A 19,742-nucleotide genomic window follows, 5' to 3' on the forward strand; every position below is an offset into this window, starting at 1 on the left:
GAGCAGCTACACGAATAAACTAGCTAAATTTTCTCAATAGTTACGATTTCTTTCTTATTTTATACTCATCCATTTTTACACGCCCCACACCACGCCTGTGTGATGTGATGTCAGGTGAAGTGTTTTATTAACGAAAATAATTTATTTTCCTTCACACTCTCCGCACAACGCTCGTTTCCAGTGTAAAAAATAAAGCCCGAAACAGCCGGCGTTGGTAAAATTGCGTTCAATTATAATTTAATAAAAAAAAAGTAAACGAACCTACACACTTCTTATTGGGAATTATACACGCGCACAGCAAAAGTTCCACGATTTCAGTTGGATGTATATATGTTAACAGAAAAAAGCAATCCAAACCCTAGTTGGAATTTTACACAGTCTAATTGGGAGCAAGAAAAAATATGGATGAAAATCCTACCTAGATAATTCAGCTTAGCAAAAACAAACACGTGCAACATAAATTCAACAAGTCTCTCTCTCTTCAACGTTGATATAACACAGGGTTCGCGGTTTTGGTGCAAGATACTTGCAAACAACAGAACAAAAGAAGATGAAGATGAAGGCGAAGCAAGCAAACAGTAAATTTGGTTGTGGTTTTGATTATGGATTGCTTTGGGAGCTCAAAGTAAAACAGCGGCCAGCAGCATACGAGTAGCCAGCAGTGTTGTATGTTGTGCCCGATATGCGCGCCACTATTCGATCACAGTGTTGATGTTGAGGGTTTGTTCCCGCTCGTCGTAGATACACTTTGCAAAATTTACCTATAATAGACAGGTGGGAAACAACGTTCATTAGAGCAATGAATTCCGCCCTCGATTCTCGATACAAACTGCAAATCCACTTACATGATAGCAAATCTTCTTCGCAATCTCCTCGTTCTGGCAGCGCACGCGTGGTCTTTTAACCATTTCCGGCGCACTCGGCGTGAGCGACGACTTTGACGGCAGCGATAGACAGAACTCGATGTACGTGACCGGTTTGCGTGTTCCTCCGCTGGAACGGCCCCCCGAGCCTTGGGAGGCCCCCGACGGTAGGTCGGCGGGCTGCACGGTAAGCGGCTGGCAGGAGATGATCTCACTCATCGGATAGTTAAACACGATCATCGTCGTTTCGTCGTTCTTCGAAAAGCCCCACACATTTTCCGCCGACACTAGCAGACGCATCTTCGAGTCCTTCGTGTCTAGCAGGCACGGTTCGTACGCCATGAACTGTTCGGCAAAGTTGCGCTTGTTGATCAGGAACAGGTACTGCTGGCCCGTGCTCTGCAGGTACGAGTACGGTGGCAACAGACCACCCGGGGCGCCCGTCACCGTGCGTGGCGGTCGCTTTCGCTCCGGTAGTATGCGGTTCGAGCCCTTGCTCTGTTCGCGTACAGCATTGGCCGTCTCGGAAGCCAGATCTAGCACACCGATCACGGGCTTGGTCACCGTACCGACCAGCCCCTTGCCGAGCCCGGTTATGAACCCAGACAGCCCATCGCTGGCCGTACCCTGGTAGGTGTGCTTCACGATGCTGGTCACGCCGCCCAGCAACCCGAAGGTGAAGCCACGGAAACCGGCCACCAGATGGTCACCGGTCGTACCGCTCCCACTGCCGCCCGACACGTCCAGTATGCGTTGGCGCGTTTCCACGTGCTCGTCGTCAAACACGACCTTGCCCAGCCCGTCGGAAATGGTTTCCGTAAGCTTGGCGGTCGAGTTGGAAATGCCGTGCGTGACGTTCTTTACCAGCGACGAGATCGACCCTTCGAGCAGCAGCCCCGAGAAGCCCTCGGACAGATCGTTCGCAAAACCGAGCGGATTGCCGAGAAAGTCCACGCTGCCCAGTATCGAGGCGGCCTGCCATTTCAGTTCCTGCTTGTAGTGCGCCTTGATCGCGCTCACGTACGCATCCATCGTCTCGAAGTGGTACTTGTGCGCAAACTGCTCAAAGTTGATGACCGCATCCTCGAACTTGATGAAGGTAAACCCGAGATTGCGCTTGATTTCGGCAAACTCGGCCGTCAGCTTGCTGGCCGTCACGAAGCTGAGCCGAATCTGGGCCGGTATGATGCGAAGATCACCAAAGTAGTAGCGCTTCACGTTGCTATCCAGCACCTTGTACACAATCTTCTGCGCTTCATAGTCCGTCTCGTCCGGCAGGGTCGTCGGATCGACGGTAGGTTTGGCAAAGCCAAAGAATTTCACCATCCGCAGAAACAGCCGCTCCTCCAGGTAGACGGCCACCGGTCGGATGCTCACGATAAAGTGCTCGAATATGACCGCGTTCGTGTTGGGCGAGGGAAGCTGCTTCACGTTGAGCTGCAGCGAGGACCCACCGCTGCCGACGCCGCCACTGCTGCCGTGCTGGTCGGCGGCTCCACCAGAACCACCGATCGTGTACAGCATTATCGGGCAGGACGTCTCGAACAGCTGATTGTCGATCTGCATGTCGCCGACGGAAAAGTCCAGCGAGTTCACTGCCGGCGTGCGGATGCACTCCATGTGAATGTTTTCCAGCGTCACGTAAGCCAACTCTTCGCACGGCTGGTTCGAGATGAGCGACAGCCCAATGCCCTTGCGCAGCTTCAGCTGCACGTGGTACTCCTGGATGTCCTTGCCGGACTGGTTGCTGCCATTACCGCCCGTGTCCGACGAAACGCTGCGCCCGCTATTGAATATGTGCGAAACGTGCTTCCAGCTCGAGTCGAGCGTCAGCTCACCGCGCCCGCCCGCCTTCACGTCCCGTATCTGGATGGATTTGATCGGCCCGTCCATGCGGTACGAGACGGACAGGCAGCCGGACCCGGGTCGAAGCTTCTGCCGCTCGATCGCCTGTTCGTACGGCACGCCGCACTGAGTGAGCACCTTCGTGTCGGACACACACATCCCGAGCACCGCTTCCGAGCCGGCCCGCAGGCCAAAAAAGCCTCCCCGCGCCTGCACGCACATGTTAGAATGTTCGCACATCAGCCGCCCGTCCTCGGTAAAGTGCCAGGTTTGGGTTGAGCGGCGCTGCCTGTTGGCCGGTCGCACTACCAGCGCGATGTATTGCATCGGCTGCGGTGGCTTTTCGAGATCCAGCACGTACCGGGGCTGCTTGCGGCCCGGTTCGCTCGGTGGCGATGTGCCTTCGTGCTCGAGCTGCTTCTCATTGTTCATGCGCCACAGCTGCGACCGATCGCCGGCCTGTTTGCGCACGAGCAGCACCCGCCCATCGACCACGCCGAGTACGAGCTGCTGCGAGCGCACCTCAAACCGGCCGTCCTCCTCCTCCTGTAGGCCCGTCTCGAACGTCTGGCTGAAGGCGATGTAGATGAAGTTTTCGTACATCAGCCGGAACGGTTCGAACCCGTCCAGCCGACAGTTGGAGTAGTCTCCGCCGGGCGCTTCCAGCTGCAGATAGGGCGCCCCCGTCGGTTCGTCCAGCACGTACGCGATCGAGCACTGCGGGCGGACGACCGTCTTGAAGGTCGCCTTCATGTCGGCCTGCGCGAACGTGATCGGCACGTGCGAGTAGTTGTCCAGCCGGATCGGGGGCGGTAAGGCTTGCGCATCGCTAAAGATCATGAAGTACGTCGCGCCGTGCAGGATCGTTTCGAGGCGCAGAAAATGCATCGCTCCGTTCGTGTTGCGGATGTTTATGTACAGGCTGAGCCCGGTACTGGTGATGGGTATGCCGCCCGACCAGAGACACTCCGGCACCTCGGGCAGCCGGACGCACAGTTCGTGCTCGCGCTCCAACCGCGGCCAGTGGAATGGAATGTGACAGCCGGGTACGGCCTCAATGCATGCCGCCGCCGACGACGACGACGATGAGGTGGAGGACGAGCGAGCCACCATCGTGGGATCGTACACGGTCGTCGTGTCTACGAGACATTTCTGCAGCACCTGCAGCGTGTAGCTGCTCCGATTGTACAGCTGGTAGCGGGGCGAAAACGTCACGATCGAGGTTTGCCCGTATTTGCCTCGCGCTCGCCGCACCTCGATACCGATGATGAAAGTTTCCGACGGGCCGCGCAGCTGCCGATGCTGGGTGCCCTGCTCCAGCTTGAACGGTTGGCACCAGTTCGGGCTGCCGCCGAACCGACGGCCCAGCCGCATCGTCACACTGCCCGAGCAGCCCGGATCGCTGAACGCAAACATGAACGGGGTGATCATGCGCGCCTCCTCGTTTTCGCTAAACTGCCCCGCACACTCCGTGTCGAGATCGTCCTGCCGGAACACTAGCGGCAGGCCGGTCCGGTTCACTAGCCAGTACGGTGCGCCGATCGATATCTGCACGCCGCGTCCCCGAACCACCACGATCGTGGCGGACAGCTTCAGCATCCGCCCGCCCATATCGAACAGCCGCACGTCCAGCGTGGTCGAACCGTACGTTCCGGCCGGGATGGTGATCTGTCCCGCGTTCGGGTAGCTGTCCAGCGTAAGGGACAGTGCAATCGGCTGCTCAATATCTACCTCGGTAATGCGGGCCGTGTCGGAGGAGGAAATGCGCCCCTGGCTGCCAGACGGCAGCCGGTACAGTAGTTCGCACGGCAACAGATTGTGGATGCGCATCGGTGGGAAAATCGTAATCACGTGCCCGGGCAGATGTACCACGTCCTTGCTCGGGTACGGCTCCTTGCGAATGGCCAGCAGCATTTTGCACGTTTTGTCGCGCGGGCCTCGGCAGCTGCGCAGCTCCTGATAAATCTCGCCCGGCTCGATCGCGTCGGCCCACTGGATGCCACGGTCCGTAAACTGGAAGCCACCGTGCGCGAGCGACTTTGGAATGTCGAAGCGCTGCAGCAGCGTCCAACCTTCGCTCGAACTGCTAGCCTGCGAACCGGGCACGGGGGAAGGGGCGGAAGACGTCAGCATGTTCATCGCGTCATCCAGGGCGGCACCGAGCAGTGGTCGGAAGTACAGCACGGCGTGCACGTGCGTCAGCGGCACGTGCAGCAGCTCGTTCGAGTGCAGAATGGCCGTCTTGGTTTCGGGCCAGTGGCGAATGTTCAGATGGCCGAACAGGTGCTCCATCTTGACCAGCACCGGCAGGTCTAGCTTGTTGATGAGCTTCAATGCCGACCGGACGGTGATCAGCTTCTGGGCCGAACCTTCCATCGTCACGCCAAACACTATCCGGGCACGGGGCATTTGCGAGTAGTCGGCGACCGCAGCGCTGCACATGTCGGGCCGCGCATGTCGGAAGTAGGTTCCCACGCGATCCACCGACACGGGACCGACCTCCTGCCAACCCTCCACTCGCACGGCTATCTGGTGCAGGTTCATCTTGTGGCTGTCACGATGGCGCGCCTTATTGCGCGTACCGTACGAGAATGTAGCTACGCCGCCCGGTTCCACCAGCGTCCAGTTCGCTTCCGGCGGCACGTTCGGTAACGAACCGACGATACCGCCCCGTCCCCGCGTAGATGAGATAAGCTCGGAGGAAATCAACGTCGTGTACCATAACCGTACGCCCGTATCGTTTTTGATCGCGAACGGTATGAAAGGAGCTCGCTGTCGATAGCTGGCAATGGTGGACGAGTTGGAGATTGCATTGGCTCCGTTCGTTTTTCCATTCGCACCGTCCGAATCGACGTAATAATCCTGCATCCAGTTGTCCTTCACGAGCGCGAACAGTTCAATCAACGTGCTGGTAATGTTCAGCCGCAGCGTGTCGTTGCTTTCCACGCGCATGTTCAACCGATTGCCCCCCGTACCGATCGGCGAATCGGTATCGATCGCCAAACTGTAGCCCCATTTCGCTTCCAGCTTCCACGATTCGATCATCGGTTCCCAGCCGCTCAGGACGCGATTGTAGTAGTCCACCGCGAACACGCCCGCCATGCGGCCTGCATTGTAGCCGGAGAACGTTGCTGCCAGAGCGTCCACCGCAACCGCGACGGTTGGATCCGCGGACGAGGGCGCGTCCGGCAGATGAGCGGCCGAACCGTGCACTGGTCCAAGCTCCTGCCGCAGATCGAGCTTGCTAAGCGAAAGCTCCACCAGCGGTACATCCGCATCACGGCAATCGTCGATGACGCAGATCGAAATGCAGGGCGATTTCATCTCGATGGCAATGATGTTGAGTGCACCCGCCGTGTTACCACCCTTGCCCGCTCCCGCCCCACCCGCGCTGCCCGTGCTTCCTACGCTGCTGCTATGCATAAGGCCACGTTCGTCGTGTCGGCGGGGTTCTTTGTTTTGCGTTAACCACAGGGCCGCCTCGTCCAGCTGGTGGCTGCAACGTTCGAGTGCAAGCAAGCAGTCCTCCTTTCGAAATCCCAGGTGGATTAACTTTTCCACCGCCCTAGAGTTGGCCGCTGACGGTACGCTGCCACCGGCCGAGTCGATACTTCCGCCCTTCCAGTGACCTTCGCTTGTTCTACGCTCTTGCTGCTGTTTATGATCGCGCGCGTTTTTCGTCTGCTTCGGCAACGATTCCAGCATCTGCCGGAACATGCGCACATCGTGATAGGACAAGCGAATACACAGCTGTTTCTGCATTTGAATCTAACGTTGGAAGAGCGTCAAAATGAGCGAAAAAAAACACATTAATATAATTCTATTGTTTGTTGTAGCTGTATGCTTACTTCTAGTACACCCTTCTTTACGTCCATGTTGATCGTGACTGGATCGATGATGGACAGTGCCGTACGTTCTTCGGCACCCAGAATGCACGAAAACACCTCCAGATTGTTCAGATTGATTGACAGCGTTTTGTTCACCTCGAACGGACGGTACGACACAACCGTTGTACTCTGCCAATGCAAGAATAAGCATTAAGAAACAGTGAAACACAACGCCGCTAAAGCTACACCTACCTTTAATATGACCGCATTCGTGTCGTGCTGGTTCGTTTTCTCCACAAACACCAGCTCCGAGTCCGTTATGTTAAGCTTCAGCTCCATACGATTGTCCTCGACCGGTGTCGGTACCCTCTGTACGGCGTTTCGCAGCCCGGCATCGATCGACCGATCGGCCCATTGCAGCGTTCCACCCGTTCCACTGTCGAGCCCGTCCACCAGCAGCGGCTGCGGTGGTGGCGGGTCCTCCTGCTGCAGTATAAAGTCACGCGCATTCTCCAACCAATCCAGAATGGCCATCAGGCGCATATTGTTCAGCAGGATGGTAAATTTGGTCAAGTCCTTGCGCCGTCGGCTGTGTATTTCCGCCTGCACAAGCTCCGTGCCCGGTTCGCTCCGAATCGGCTGTAGAATGTTCGGGAACACGTTCAACACTTCGGTGCTGCCGGTGCGCGACAGTCCCGGGCCCGGTTTTACCGGACACTGTCGCTCCGAGGGTAAGAATCGTGTATCGATTAGCTGGATCTGTTGCGACACTAGATCGATGTCTTGCGCACCATCGCTAAAGCAGTCGACCAGCAGCTTGGATTTGATAAAGTTTACACAGGCGAGTGGTTCCGTGGTGCCGCAGTAATCGTCGTCGATGGTTTGCACCAACCGTACGGACACGTCAAGCAGTTCGAGATTGATGGACAGATTCTTCCACACCTCCTCCGGCGCATCCTGTGCATCGACTGCGTTTAGGCTGAGCGTGCTGTTCGGGATGGAGAAGGCACGCAGATACAGTTCGTCGATCGACTCGCCGAGATTGTGCGACAGGAAGCCCCGTATCAGTCGGTACTGCTGCAGATCGAGCAGGGCATCCAGCTTCGTCAGTTTTCCGTGCACCGTAATGTCTGGAACTGGAGAAATCCAAAAAAATAGTTACAATATGCACAACGCACCAAAAACCGTATAACTCACCGAAATGACTGGTAAGCGAATCGAGATTCCTTTCCACCTCTAGCTTAAGGTGACACTTCTCTTTCAGTAAACTTGGTCCCTTCTTTACCAGCCTGTATCCCTTCATGTCGATTCCGGATGCGACACCGGACGTGGATTGTGACGGAATTGTAATGAACCGTTCCTCCGGTTCCGCCTCCATGCGGGCGGCAAAGATGTCCGTGTGGAACAGGTTCACGTGCATTACGTCGAGGACTTCCCGGTCAAGAGCGCTCAGCCGGAACTCATTCGTTAGCGTAAACTCACCGAGATCGGCCACGATCACTTGATCGCTGTTGTAGCTCATCGGCAGTAAAATGATTGGTGCTCCCGCATTGATCGCCAATCCGAGCTGCGTCGGACGTTGATTGTGGTACGCACGAACGTCAGACGGTTTGATCTTCCTCATCATAGGCTACAAAAGGGAGGGAATTAAAATCACAATTAGCATGAAATTCAATCCGCGAAAACACAGATCAATTGCTTACCGTTTGTAGATGGGAAAACTCCTTGAAGAACAGCTGTATCTCGGCAATAAACCGTTTCGTGTGCGTGTACCGTACCGATGACATCGTGATCGTTAGCTGTGCATCCTTCTGCAGACCCCTGACGGTGCCCTTGGCTGCATCACGCACGTACTTGAAGCTGAGCGCTTCGCTGCCGGTCGTCATGAACTTTTCCCTGTACAGTGTGCCGTACGGTGTCAGGTCGCTTAGTGTTATCGAGCCGAGGCTACCCTCGACCTGTTTCGCTTGGCCACGTTTCGAGATCGTGAGCTGCGCGTTCGACACGTTCGCTTTCGCTATTTCACTCGTCGGTTTTGCCAACACCAAGCTTAACGATCGTACCGATATCTCGAGCTTCGATTGTCCGGCAACGGTTTGCTGCTGTCCTGATTTCAGTTGATTCGGCGTACCGGTGGTCTCACCAGCTGTACCCTCTTTTCGGTGCACTCCATCGGACCGCCTTTCGGAGTATTGCGAGGGTTCCGGCGACTTATCCGAGCTTGATCCACCTTCCGCATCATCCGACAGCAGTCCGAAAAAGTCCAACAGTACGAACCAACTCTCCACCGACACGATCAGATCGAGACTGTTGAAATCGATCAAGCTGGACTGCTGCAGGGAACCGAACTGGGTGGCAAACGTGGGACAGGATGGATCCACCAGCACCGAACTGTAGATGACTAGATTTTCCTCCGGTTGCAGGCGCGATCCCGCCTGGGGTCGATGCACCGACGGCGAAGGTGGCGGTGTGTCCGGGCAGAGTGATTTGTTCGTCGCAAGAAAAGAAAATCCCATCCTATCCTCCAGGTTGGTGGGCAACGAGTTGGGCAACCCGTCCCCCATTCCCAGCAGCAACCCCACTGGGTTCGGACACGAGTGCGAAGCGAACGAGGATGCGTTCAACCGGTCGTTTGAATCGCGCTCGGCCGACGTCACCACCATGTAGCGGTTTTTCGCCGTATCCGACTGCAGCAGATCCTCCATCAGCAGGGAGCGGAGTGAAATTTTCACGTGCGTTTCATACTGGTTGCGTTTGTCGAAGTCGACGCAAAAATCGCGGAATGATATCTGCACCAACGCTTCACTACGGTTCCCGTTCAGCTGGATGATGAACGCCGGCAGCTTGAAGTGTACGCGAATGCTGATGGCAGCGGACATACCACTCCCTGCTGCCGTCCGTTGCTCCACGTCCAAGCTGGATTGATAGAACAGGCCCTGGCGCGCTTTCGATGGCATCGGGAAGCTGTGGAACGAAAGCGACTCTTCGGCAATTTCGGTCACCTTTTCCAGCGTTGTCGGTACTTCACTCGGTGGGCGGACTAGGTCTTTCGGTATCTTGAACAGATTGTCGATTGTCTCGAGCAGCTGCTCGTACTGCTGGCGCTTCAGCGACAGCCTGAGCGGCTTCACCACGCATCCCACTATCCGGAAGCCATCGCTTTCCTCATCGCCGCAAATTGGATCGCTTCCCTGCTCGCGGCATATCTCCAAGCTGAAGATCGTATCGTGTATGATTGGGATGGCGTTCTCCTTGCACGAGTAAAACTCTTCTGCTCGGGGCAATCCGGCAAACCGGAACCCTTTCCGATTGGTCGTATCCAACGAGTATAGATTTATGTTGCGGAAATCGATCTTATACCGATCCAGGCTGGATGCGGTGACACTGTGACGCCTGGCACCGCCTGGTTCTATCCCATCCCCGGCTATACTATCAATAAACTCCGTAGAATCTTCCTTTGCAAAGCGTATCCTGCTGCTTGCGGTGTTGTTGTTACCCTCTGTCGCACCATCCGTCGGTTCGTAGATGCCGTCCAGATCGCTTAGATTGCAGTCGACCGATGTGCGATCAGCACCACTGAACAGATACCCTCCGCCCATCTCTTCCTGTCCACTAGGCGGGGGACTGGCGGAAAGGTTCACCACTATTCGCTCTTGGGAGGAGTTGGGCGACGCTCCGCCGGACGTTTGGTCCGTGTTGCTTACCGTGATGCGTCCCAGATGTGCAACCAGGACCTGCGGACTGCTGCTGCTCCGTGGAAGAATGAGCACGGGCGTGTCCAGTGTAATGTCCACCTTCAGCGTGTAGTCTGAGTTTAGCAGGACATCCTGCGTCCTGGACAGCGACACGGTACGCTGACGGCGCACCCGTCTCGGCGAAGCGTAGATGCTTTCGGGCCGGCTGCCAGTTAGATCCGAGCGCGACTGCACCAGCCCCAGTGCCATGTCGGTAGCTTTTTCGCGGATGGAGCGGGCCAAATTTTTAAGATAGTGCTTAAACTCCGTCGCGCACCAGCTGAGCTCCTGCATAAAGCGGGCACAGTGAATGAACCACACCGAGGCCATCTTCACCCGGATATCGATGCACGCGTGCAAATCCTTCGAAACGCAGAACGATAGCGCTTGCCTTTCCTCGTGCATCCCGTCCGCCGTCGTCGTACCGTGAGGGTGGTTAGCCCGTTTTGGTCCCAACCCGGTACCGTACACCTCCTGTGCCAGCGAGGCCATAAGATCCGGTCCAGCCGAATCGGCGGCATCGAAGCGGGCGGACGGTACGGACGCCGCCGTATCCGTCAGCGGATCTTTGCCGACGGAAAGTATACGCTGATGGTTTACACCTTCCGGCGTTAGGTCCAGCACTTGCAGGCCGCCGAGCGATCCCTCGACGGTGATGTCACTACCCAGGGTGGCATGAATTTTTGCCTCCGACATCGTAAACGTGCCCACCTTTCGTCCAACAAGATAGTTGTCCCTTATCAGTGCCCGCAGCACAAGCACGTTCAGGCGATGAAAATCGAACGTTATTTCTAGCCGCACCGGAGCGGGCGTAGTATCGGTGGATGACGAAACGGACGGTCGCCGAGCTGTGCTGGATGGAGTCATTTGTGATGGTTGAGTAGATGCCGGTTTTGGATGCGCTTTATCTGTATCGTCTCCGTAAGCTCCGTCACCGTTCCACATTCCAGCGGACTGGTCGGGTGGCGCCGGAACCGGTACCGGAATGACACGCTTGATAAAGCCCAGCAGCTCTACGATCGTTTCTTGGTTAGCTGAAAAAAATAAATAATTTTATTAACGTTACTTCTTCCATCGCAGCATGCGATCTACGCGCACAACAACCCTTACCAATAATGTCCAAGTTGTTGAACTGTATGTTTGCCACCTGCAGCTTGTCTTCCGGCCGTTCCGCAGTCACGAACACAATCTCCACCGTGATCAGCGCATCTAGATCGCCCATCGTGGCCGCATTCCATGTGGGAGAAGTGGCTGTTTTACAACGTTCACACATACACGCACACACATACGCACACAGGCACGCAAAGGCATCGTTCAAGGGTGGGGGATGTGGGTTGGGGGTTGGGTTTCGTATTTTGTTTTGTTTTTTTTGGGTGAGCGCCAAACAAAACAAACCGATAGAAAATAAACAAAATCGTAACAAAAACCGATAACAAACCAGCCGGCGGCCACAGCGACCAACAGTAACACACGAAAATGATTTTTTTTTTGTTTTTGCATCCGGGGTTGGTCCAATAATGAGAAACACATGAGAAGAAAAGAAAAGAAAACGAACGAGAAAAGAAAAATAATGTAAGTGATGCGTGCATGCATTAAATCGAGGAAGCGAAATCGATGTGGAACTTCAACACGGTCTAATTTTAGACATTCTAAAACGATCGAATGTAACCTGCCTTAAGCATATCCCGTGAGCAAGTGTCAACGACCACACGGGAAGGATATGATACGGGCAACAAATGAAAATGCTACAAATTATTTACAATTGCAATTGTGTGGAAGCAAACTGAATGAAAATAAGTACTCAATCAATAATAATGGCGCTGTAAGATTGAAAGGCAAAAAATGCATCCATTCACTCGCTTTACCTCTTTGCAAGTTGCTCAGTGCCTTCGAAATCGTCAACGGACTGGTTGGGCGTCGATACTCCATGTTTGGATCTGGTGACGCCGGAGAGCAGGGAGAGCATGGTTCACTCTGTCGAAGACTGCCGGATAAGCTGTCCATGCTGGGAAATAATTAAAAACCTCATTAAACTTTTGCTACTCCTTTAGAGGGTTCTCTAAGACCAGAAAACTTACCCCACGTGTCTGTGGCTTGCAATAAGCAACTCGAAATCCTGCCCAAACGATTGCATCGCGTCGACTAGCAGTAGCCCGTGCACGGACAGTGTCAGGCTTATATCTTCCGGCCGTTGGCTGTAGCCAGCCTTTACGCCCGACACCTGCAGCTCAGCCACACTGCGACCGCGCGATTGTACCTCCAACGACATCTGGTCGATCGTAAACTGAAACACAACAATATTCGTGCCGCATTCTTTGCCCAGCAAGCTCGAGGAAGAGCTCGCACGGCTCGCCTCCTCCTCGCTAGCCGCTCCCGGTGCAATCGTACTGGCTTCGTTCTGGGGTGGTTTCGAGTTTGCCGTGCCTTCCGCACCACGGTCTACCTCATCCGGTGGATACGGTTGGGGCGGGGAAGTTGCCTGCTGGTTCCAGCTCTGATTGGCCGCTTGTCCGGCTTTACTCAGCTTGTTCGCCAGCGTCAGTATCGACGACACCTTGTACTCGTTAATGTGTGCGTTCAGCTTCGGCAGCGTGCCGGACAGCGTTAAGCTCGGGTACTGTGGATCGCTCGTGTAGACCACACGCCGCTCCACCTGCAGCACGATGCTAAACCGATCGAGCACGTGCAGATTGGAGGTACTCTTCAGGCTGGCCGCTGTCCAGCGTTCTTTGGCATGGCACACCAGCACCTGCAGGTCGGTCAGCTGCAGGTGGTACCGATCGTATAGCCGCTGATACAGCTGATACTCATCCAGCGCGTCACCGATCGCGGCCGCCGTTACCATGCCGCCCGTTGTCGCGCGATCGCTGGTCAGTTCCGGTGCTTCGGAAAATGCACTCACCAACGTCGGTGAGTTCGTGGTGCTAGCTTCCGAACCGGGCGGCGTTGAGCACGGTGTCATAAATGCGTCTTCTTCGTCATTTTCTGTCTGCAGATCGGGCGAAATATCACGCTGGGCACCGAAAAACCCACCCGTAGTTGCCTTCGAGGCACCAGATGCTCTGCCGGGCGCTGTTGCACTACCTCCCGCCACATCCGCACTGCTGGCCGTGAACCCATTCTCACCGTTGGTCAGCTGCAGCCGACCGAAATCCACCACCACGATGGTGCTGTTGATGCGGTCGCTAAAATTATCTACAAAAATGATTTGCGGCGCCGATATGTCAAACTCCAGCGTCCACGTTTTCCGCTCGCTCAGGTGACCCTCGATGATGTAGTTCCAGTTCTTCATTAGCTCCTGCTTGGTTTTGTTCTTCATATCCTCCAGCCGCCGGCGGGCATCGTACTGTTGGTGCGGTTTGGCAAGGAAATCCACCAACCACCGCACGGCGTCCATATTGTACACGATGTCGAGCGATTCCGACTTCACCATTAACCGATAGTCGGTATCGTACGAAAGCGGTTTCCGTTCGTACTGTAGTTGGAATATTGGCTCGGCCGGACTGCCGTCCGCTGGGAGCGAGGCCGTACTGAGCCGTCCGGACGATCTTCCACTGAGCGGTGTCGACGAGCCGAGCGATGAGGAACCTTTAACGTTGAGTTCATCTTTTTGCTGCGGTTTCACCAGATCGGGAAACTGCGAATTGGGCGTCAGCCGATCTTTGATCAGTATCGAACCGAGCGATAGGCCTACATAATGTGAACCGCTACGCGGTCTCGACTCCACGTCCATCTTCAAGTCCTGGAACAGAAACTGCAGCTTGGGAGCCATCTCAACCGAGCTGCAAAAGTCGAGCGTGCCGCGCTTCAGGATGAAATTAAACTTCCCAAACACAGCATCACGCTTTAGCAGCGAGTTCGACTCAACGGAGCCGGCTAGAGCGTCCAAAATTTCGTCCTCGAAGCTACTGACCGGGTTTAGCTCCGCGTCCTGCTGGCCCCAGTACGGCGAGGAACCATCCGCGTTTGGCATCAGTGCCAACTGTTGCTCATCTGCCATACCGGCCATCATCACTGCATCGTCCTCGCCCGTACCGGGCGGTGTCCTTTGCTGTTGCTCGGAACTCTCCGCGCTTGTGCTGTTGTTATTGTTCTTGCTGTACCACCACTGGGGGAAGTAGTGCACGAGCAGCGATTTGCCCGCCGTGGCCGTTGTCGGTGAGCTGACGGTCGTTTTCTCCAGCTTTGGCATTTGCATCATGCAGACGTCCCGCAGCAACCGCAACTCGTCGAATGTACGGTCCCGCTCGATCCGATCCTTAAACTGTTTGTTCGCACTCGTCAGCACTTCGTTCGGGTTGGCCACGAGCCGCATGTAGATGCGAATGTACTGCATGTTTTCCTTCGCTATAACGTACGGATCCGTGCCAAGATGCCGGCAGAGCTCGTGACAGCGAACGGCGTAACGCCACCAGTCGCGCGCACACTCGCCCACCGATGCCGTTGGCCGCTGCAATTTAAACCTACGGTAGCGTGCTATGTCGTCCAGCCCGCGGACACACTGCATCATTTGATTGTATTGTATCTGCAAAAAGGCCGACAGCAAATATGTGAATTGTGTAACGAAATTGTTCACCCACCAAACCCGTTACTTACATCACTAAGAGCTATTCTTATTTCGTCCCAAATTAGATCACAAACCAACCGCGGTCGGCTGCGCGTTCTGAGCGGGGTTTCACTACGATCCCGCCTTAGCTGCGCCCGCACACTGATCGGGCTGATCATGTGCACCGGCTCGTGCTGCGCCCGCGGGTCCCAGTACATGGAAAAGTTGGTCAGCTCGACCAGCTTGAAGGTGAGGTGCTGTGTGCTCCAGTTCGCCGTCTTGCCCGGCGCCCAGCTGGCGTCGCAGCTTTGCGCCGACAGCGAGTCGATCTTGATGCCACAGGCAAAGTGCTGGTGCGGGATTGTTAGCCCATCCTCGTACCGCACATGGATACCGTTTACCGTTAGCTGCAGGTTTTCTATAATGTTCGTCACCAGCGTAGTGCCGTAGTTGAGCCATCCGGAGTAGGACGACGCGTAGTAGCTGCCCTCGGTGACGGGCGTTTCGCGCTGGGCGCGCCATTTCGCTTCCAATCGATCGAGCGACGCTACCTTTAGATCGAGCTCGGTTTGCTGTTCCACCTCCGCGTTCCAGTCCTGCTCGAGATCGATCGGGCCACAGGTGACTTGCACATTGTCAATGTACAGACACCAGGAAGCGGTACGGAACGCACGCACCGGTACGGTTAGCTTCACCTTGCCGATCGTACCGCTCACGATCTGCAACGGTAGGCCAAAGTGTCGCAGGGCATCTTTGCGTAATGGGAGATTTTCCAACTCTACCTGGCCTGTAAACAAAAACAAAAGTTTCTAATTTTAGTGAACATTGAAAAATAAAGAGGTAGAATTTGAATGGAAATGTATAATGCAAACCCAGGAGGTACCTAGAAGTCGATGGATTTTTTATCTCTTCCAGAAGTTATCAAATCAAGGGCAGGAGTAAGAACAACTGCAAAACGAAAGACCAAATGTGCATCTGACAAAAATCGGTCTTTTTACCCATTTTGTGTGTCATAAACATGACCCGGAGACAAGAGATAAGGAATTCCTCTTAGCTATCGGGGAAGAATGTGTGGAATAATTGTAGGCTAAAGAATTTGTGACATTGAAGAATTGCTACAAAGTCCTTCTATTCATTACATTAAATGAATGGCTATCCGAGTTCCATGAGAAGCAATGAGGCGGGTTTAACGGGTCATTGACATTGGAAAGCTAACCAAGTTTTGGTTTTAGTACGTTCAGTAGATTCGATTGGGCGTTAATGTGGTTGCGACTCGTGGGTAAGGCAATTAGAGAGCTTCATATGATTTAGATAGTTCTAATTGTTCCCTAAATTTAATTTTTAATCAGTTTTTCTGACCTATGGTATGCTCAAATTAAATTAAATATCAAGACGCCCTTGGCTCCGCAAACAGAGGAAAATTGAACAAATTAATAATTCCTGCGCGGGTTAGTTTCTTCAACAGATATCTTTTATTTTCTCGAGTTTGCTAGGGATTTATTTGGGTTACCAAATCAACAAGATCATTATATGAAGCGAACTTGTAGATATTCCAAAAAATCCGCAATAAAAGTTGATGCAGCCTTTCATTAAGCTCTTCGAGAATTAAATTACAATATTGACCCAACTAAAGTAGTATTTGAAGAACTTGCCAATGCTGATTGGTTAATTGGCTAAAAGCCCACACAATGAATTCATGAAAAGCTATGCAGAAATCAGGAGGATGTATGAGCAAAAATGTCGGTCAATTTCGTTGTTCATTGTTCGAGACTTAATTCAGCCGTATAAGATAATCAAAAGTCCTTGCTACGGGGAGGACGGATCCATGTGAGCCTTGAGCCCATGGCCCCATAGCGGACATGATATTGAGTCGTTCGAGTTGACGACTACAGGCGGTCCCCGAGATACACGGTACCTCTTATACGAGGATTCGTAGATACGCGGTTTTCTAAATTTGACAGTTCTTTAAGCAAATTGTACTGATTTGACACATCAATTGTAAATTGCCAAATAATTTCCCTTTTGATCGAATGTTAAAAACTATTTCAAAAGGTTTAAAACTGTTATATTCACTCAGAATCATATCAAATAATTCATAAAGTAACTAAAACCCCCCTACTTGCAAAATTACACGAAAATTAGTGATATTTTAGCTGGAAATCACGAGATTCGACTTACGCGGAAATTCGAGATACGCGGTATTTTGCGGCCGTTTTCGGTCCCCATTAACCGTGTATCTCGGGGACCGCCTGTATTCCACGAAACCGCCCCTCAAAATCAACATTAAACCTAAATTTAATAATTGAACCAAGCGAACAGTCTCATTTGTCGATCTAGTTTAAACGTCACATGCAATGAATTTCTGTGAAGTTGAGGCTCAAAAAAGCGTTGTACTATCTTTGAATTAAAGTAAATCCCGATAAAATAGTCTTGCGGGACACATTTGACCCCATGAGGCGGAATCGGCATCAAGAACATTCACGCTCAACAGGTGGGAGATACAAAACAACGGAAACGTGCAAAGCAATTTGTAGCATATCTGCTAAAATGAGGAGCATTTATAAGCCATATTTAAATCATCATAGGAAATAGATCTATAGTATATAAATGAATCGAATAAGCTAATGCAGCAGAATCTGTGAGAGAGGTGAAGACGAGGTAATGATTTTAAATAAATAAACTTGTAACTTAAGTAGACTTCCTAAAGCTCAACCTTCTTTTCAAAAACTCTTTCTTTTCCTTTCCCCATACAAAGCAAAACCAAATAGCAACCAAATAGCAAAACCTGAGTCATCAGACGGGGCGTGACTAATTACAGGTCGTCGCAACATATGGATGTAGCGTTGAGCATTCGGGGGCGGCAAGAAGGAAATTCGCCATACCCAACCCCTATTAAACAAACAACCAAAATAGATCCCAAAATAATATAAATTGATAACGGTATGTGATAAGTACGAGATAAAAAAAATAAAATGATTTACAAACCACACGTCATGGAATGCAATTCGTTTAACATATTGTATCTTATCAGCCCAAACTGTTCGCATCAAAGCGTACGGGTGGGTACAGGGAAACAGAATGGCACAAGTTGTAAAGAAAATGCTGTCATTAGAATGGAATTTCTAAACGACCTGAACGAACCACCGTTACAAGCAACAGGTAGCGCGTTCCGCCCAGGGTCTAAATTGTTTGTTGAAACCCAGTCCAACTCTACCAACTGCATACATTCAAAACATTTACCACACAGAAGCAAAAGCGGCCGCGTATTGACGGAGGTGGTCTTCTCTCTTTATTGAATGGACTATGGTCAGCAACAATTACGCGGAGCCGCCGCTGGTTTTTATGGAGGAAGGTTGTTACATAACCCTGACCATCGCAAGCAGGCAGACCTCACCATCAATGGGGGTGGTTTGTGTGGCTCATCAACGGCAACGAAGTGGTGGCAGTGTGTGTTTCTCCATTTCGGCGGCCGTTTTCATTTTCCTCCGTCGGACGGCGTCTGACGATGTTGTGGTGGGGTGGCGTGTGGACGACGTTGTTCGTAGTAGCGATTTCCCCACACACACCACAGTGGAACATTAACTCTACCGGAACATTACAACAAACATCGGTACACGTGAAGGAAAAGGAAATTGCGGTGCGTAAGCGATAGTAAGGCAACAACAACAACAACAAAAAAGGCCTACTATCAGTTTGGACCGTCTTTTGGGATTGATTTTGAGACGTGAAGAAAAACACAACCACAACAGCCGTTGGTGCGGTCAAGCGTGTAGCAACGACACTTGGCAACCTTTGCCCTGGGCCCACACTCACAAAAGACCGTTCGCGAGCCAGACGTCGTAGTAGACAACGGCGTAGAAATCGAAACCGATGGCATCATCATCGCCAAGGTGGATGATGCAGTCGGGAGATGTTGTTGCCGTTGGATTGGTTGGGCCCGCGAAACAAAACCAACTTGAACTTACCCGACAGCAATGCAATGGTCAGCTGGGCTGTGTTGAGATTTTCCACATATTTCCCGAGGTAGTTGTTTAACACCCAGGCAATTAGTTCCCGCAGCATGCTGGCCCGTTCCTTGCGGGCATTGGTGCTGCACCGCCAACTACTACGCCGAAAAGCAACACTACTGGCGCGCCAATTCGCACACACACACACGGGTGCGCACTACACTCCTACTTGCCCTTAGGGTATAGGGAAAACCCTTCTTCCTCGACCACACACACACACACACGCACGCGATTTTGGCACACACTGCACTCACGGCACGAAACGTTTCATGCAGCTTCTTGGGCGACAAATTTTGTTTTTTCTGTTTCACTTCCAGCTTTCGCTAAGCTTCCGCGCTTTTTTATTTTTGCTTTTCGCACACTCCGCCGTAACTTATATAATCTGCACTGTTTTCTTGGCGGATGCTATTCCGAAAAGGGCAACCATTTGAGCACTGCGTTGCATTGATTTCTACCCTCTCGCGCCCACACACACACACGCACGACTGCACCTTTACACGATGTGCATCTTTTCAGGGCCGTAGGGTTTTGGAAAACGCGGCCGCGAATGTGGAAAAGCGTTCGAGCGTAGCGCCAGTTGCCGTTTTATTCTTTCCTCCTACGCGGACCGAATCACACACCACAATGACAACTGCGACGCACTGCGCTGCTGACAGCTGTCAGCTGTTTGTTTGGAAGTGTGTGCGTGTGTGTGTGCGAGTGTGCGCTACTGTCGAAGCTGTACATAGTGAGGTGGGACTTTTGGAACAAGGTTGTTGTATATTGTATGGAAGGTACATTTTCATAGCCCAATTATGGATCGATTTCTTCTGGGTTGGAGCAATGCGCAGGGTTTTATAAAATTGTAATTGCTTATTTTGTAATATTTATATTTTTATAGGCAACATTGGGCTAGAAAAGTAGTTTATAGCGTTTCATCT

General features: G+C 52.8%; 1 protein-coding gene across 2 annotated transcripts; it reads right to left on the reverse strand.

Moving 5' to 3' along the window:
- Positions 1-72: 72 nt before the first annotated feature.
- LOC121597369 (vacuolar protein sorting-associated protein 13D) lies at positions 73-19,476 on the reverse strand. Of its 2 annotated transcripts, none has more exons than XM_041923084.1 (11): positions 18,781-19,476; positions 14,866-15,602; positions 12,348-14,794; positions 12,135-12,274; positions 11,380-11,478; positions 8,239-11,303; positions 7,733-8,165; positions 6,788-7,671; positions 6,557-6,724; positions 846-6,476; positions 73-761 (listed from the first exon to the last, which is right to left on the reverse strand). In XM_041923084.1, exons 1-11 carry the CDS (start codon positions 18,875-18,877, stop codon positions 693-695), a joined length of 13,770 nt encoding a protein of 4,589 aa, XP_041779018.1. In that variant the 5' UTR covers positions 18,878-19,476; the 3' UTR covers positions 73-692. The 2 variants fall into 2 exon arrangements, with proteins under 2 accessions (XP_041779018.1, XP_041779017.1); XM_041923083.1 differs by having other exon boundaries at positions 11,380-11,520.
- Between the last annotated feature and the right edge of the window lie 266 nt (positions 19,477-19,742).

Source organism: Anopheles merus, chromosome 3R, assembly GCF_017562075.2.
Source record: "Anopheles merus strain MAF chromosome 3R, AmerM5.1, whole genome shotgun sequence".
Classification (NCBI taxonomy): domain Eukaryota; kingdom Metazoa; phylum Arthropoda; class Insecta; order Diptera; family Culicidae; genus Anopheles; species Anopheles merus.

Excerpts from the sequence above, each read along its gene's own strand:
- LOC121597369 (XM_041923083.1), bottom strand. The coding sequence starts at position 18,877 with ATGCTGCGGGAACTAATTGCCTGGGTGTTAAACAACTACCTCGGGAAA. Across the intron at positions 14,795-14,865 it reads TAAGAATAGCTCTTAGTGAT|ATACAATACAATCAAATGAT; the intron begins GTAAGTAACGGG and ends GCCTTTTTGCAG. Across the intron at positions 8,166-8,238 it reads AGTTTTCCCATCTACAAACG|CCTATGATGAGGAAGATCAA; the intron begins GTAAGCAATTGA and ends TCCCTTTTGTAG.